The sequence below is a fragment of the Cricetulus griseus genome (assembly GCF_003668045.3).
Source record: "Cricetulus griseus strain 17A/GY chromosome 1 unlocalized genomic scaffold, alternate assembly CriGri-PICRH-1.0 chr1_0, whole genome shotgun sequence".
In the NCBI taxonomy this organism is placed as follows: Eukaryota; Metazoa; Chordata; class Mammalia; order Rodentia; family Cricetidae; genus Cricetulus; species Cricetulus griseus.
In genome coordinates, this window is record NW_023276806.1 from 187,680,779 (window position 1) to 187,683,156 (window position 2,378).

At 42.3% G+C, this 2,378-nt stretch overlaps 1 protein-coding gene across 1 annotated transcript; it reads right to left on the reverse strand.

The window, feature by feature from the left end:
* Positions 1–380: 380 nt before the first annotated feature.
* Tas2r3 (taste 2 receptor member 3) lies at positions 381–1,914 on the reverse strand. The gene has a single exon (XM_027391312.2). It carries the CDS (start codon positions 1,503–1,505, stop codon positions 555–557), a length of 951 nt encoding a protein of 316 aa, XP_027247113.1. The 5' UTR covers positions 1,506–1,914; the 3' UTR covers positions 381–554.
* Between the last annotated feature and the right edge of the window lie 464 nt (positions 1,915–2,378).

Sequence of the window (2,378 nt, forward strand, 5' to 3'; positions counted from 1 at the left end):
CCAGCACTTTACATTAACACATTGTGCTAAAATGTTGGCACACATGGTCTCATGAATTTCTGCTACTTGAGGATGATGTTATCATCCATATTTTAGAGTAAGGGAAAAGCACAAAAATAATTATTCCAAGGACAAAAATGGAAAGTTGACAGAACCAGAATTCAAGTCCACATCTATGGAAAAGCAAATGCTTTTGTTCTTTGTCTCAAGTCTACAGCAGCACTTTACTTATATCGACATAAAATTTAAGGTAAAACTAATATATAAGGTGGTTATGCTTAAACTGATGCTTATTGAAATGCATCTCCGTGTCTACATAGTGAGAGTTCTTACACTGGCATTTCCCAAAGACTGTTGCACCTGTCCAGTCGATCCTGTGGAGAGAGGCCTTTAGAAGCGTGGCATTTGCTTTTAAGCCAGGTAGGATCAGGGGCAAACCAGGCAACATCTCTCCTATTGATGGTCTAGACTGATCAATGGGAAAGTCAGAAGGGCTCCCTAGTGCTAAACCAGGCTGAAGAACCCCCAGGCTCCAGCCTAGGCCCTCTGATATTCTATGAAGCAAAGGGACCCTTAGATCCAGGCTTCAGGTGACCACACTCACACGGAAGCATTGCCACAAATGTCTGCTTTAGCTTGTTGTTACACAGAATGAGAATAAATGAGTCCCCAACAAGGTATGACATGGTAATTACTACACCAATTATCCTGGCAATCTTGGTCCCTGGTAGGAAACGGCTGAATGACAAGATCAGAAAGCAAAGAAAGTAGAAGAGAAAGAGTAAGAGGAAGGAGAAGATGATTCTGATGGCTCTTTTGTGGGCCTCAGTACTCTGATCTCTGGAGCCAATGCTGTATTGCTTCATCTGCTGTGTGTGCTTCCCCAGAGAAAGAAGGAGCAGAAAGTACGAAGCCAGGGAAACAATTAAGGGAGGAAGCTTCCACAGATTTCCAAGGACATGCATCAGATTATATTCGCTTGTCTTCAATCGCAAGTATTCGGTCATGTTTGACGTGCCTCTGCTTCCACTGAGGACAGAATAGATCTTAAACTCATTCATCAGAGACATGGTACAGACACAGGATAAGAACAATGCACCCCACAGCATCCCAACGACCACCCTGGAAGCTCTCCATTTGAGCCAGAGGAATGTGGGGTGGGAGAAACTGGCTATTTTCAGGCAGTAGAAAACACCAAGACAGGAAATAAGCCAAACACTGAAGTGGTTTGTAAATGTCCACAAAACATCAATAAGTTGCATTATTATCCCTGAGTCATGGATGTGGTAAGAGAATACTATTATAAGGCCATCAGTAAAGATGATCCACAGCAGAAAGATCCTGAAGAGGGCCAAGCTGGTGATGATGAAGTCAGACAAAGACATTTTCTTGCTCTTGAACCAGTGGCTGCCATTGACCAACCCAATGAAACTATTCACCAGATTTCCAAGAATAAACTCAATGACAATTAGAACCAGGAACACCTCTTCATTGAATCCCAGCATAGCAGAATTTAGGCCAGCCTGCTCCTGTTTCTGTCCGTGTATCTCATCTCTTGCCAATTTCAAGAGTTTTTTTGTTTTGTTTTTTTTTTTCTGAGCTCTACTGCTTCCTTTGACTTGACTGCATGATTTTAGTCTGTCTCACAGCTCTGTGGATGCTGTGGATGTGCTCTGGTTGTCCTCTTCAGATGGCACACGATGTCACTTCTATGATCTCAACAAAGCAGCTCTTTGTTAAAATGCAAATAATGCCCAGTGTCATGTGGACAAGGAAGACATCTGGGTCACAAGAATATGAAGGACTGAGACTCAATTTCAGAGGGAGTGGGCATCATGAATAAATGCAAAACATCTCTGATAGGCTCATGTGTTTGAAAACAAGGTCCCCCCTGCTGGTGGCATTGTTTGCGAAGGTTAGGGAACCCTTAGGAAGTAGAAGCCATCAAGAGCAAGTTACTGTCACTAGGGATGGCTTTGGGATTTTATCCTGGCCCCATTTTCTGTTCTCTCCTTCCCACATAATATGATGGGCTGACCTGCTGCTCCCTCTAGAACTGGAACTGTATATCCAAATAAACCTTTTCCTCCTTAAGGTATTTTTATCACATTAACAAAAAACAAACAAACAAAGAGGAAAGGGGTGTTGTGAACCACCCAGAAGAGAAATGTGAATGGTTCCTAAGGGAACCACAGAACTACCCAAAACATAAGAGTTCTTGTTTCTCTACAAGAAGAGCAGACAGAAACAGAAAATGCCAGAATTCTACCACACTGGAAGGAGGCTTAAGACCATAAGGTTCAGTGCCACTGGTCTTAAAATCAGCTAGTTTATTAAATATTCCTTAACCTCAACTCATGAAAATATTGTCATTTTGA

Coding starts and splice junctions, on each gene's coding strand:
- Tas2r3 (XM_027391312.2), bottom strand. CDS start 1,505: ATGCTGGGATTCAATGAAGAGGTGTTCCTGGTTCTAATTGTCATTGAG.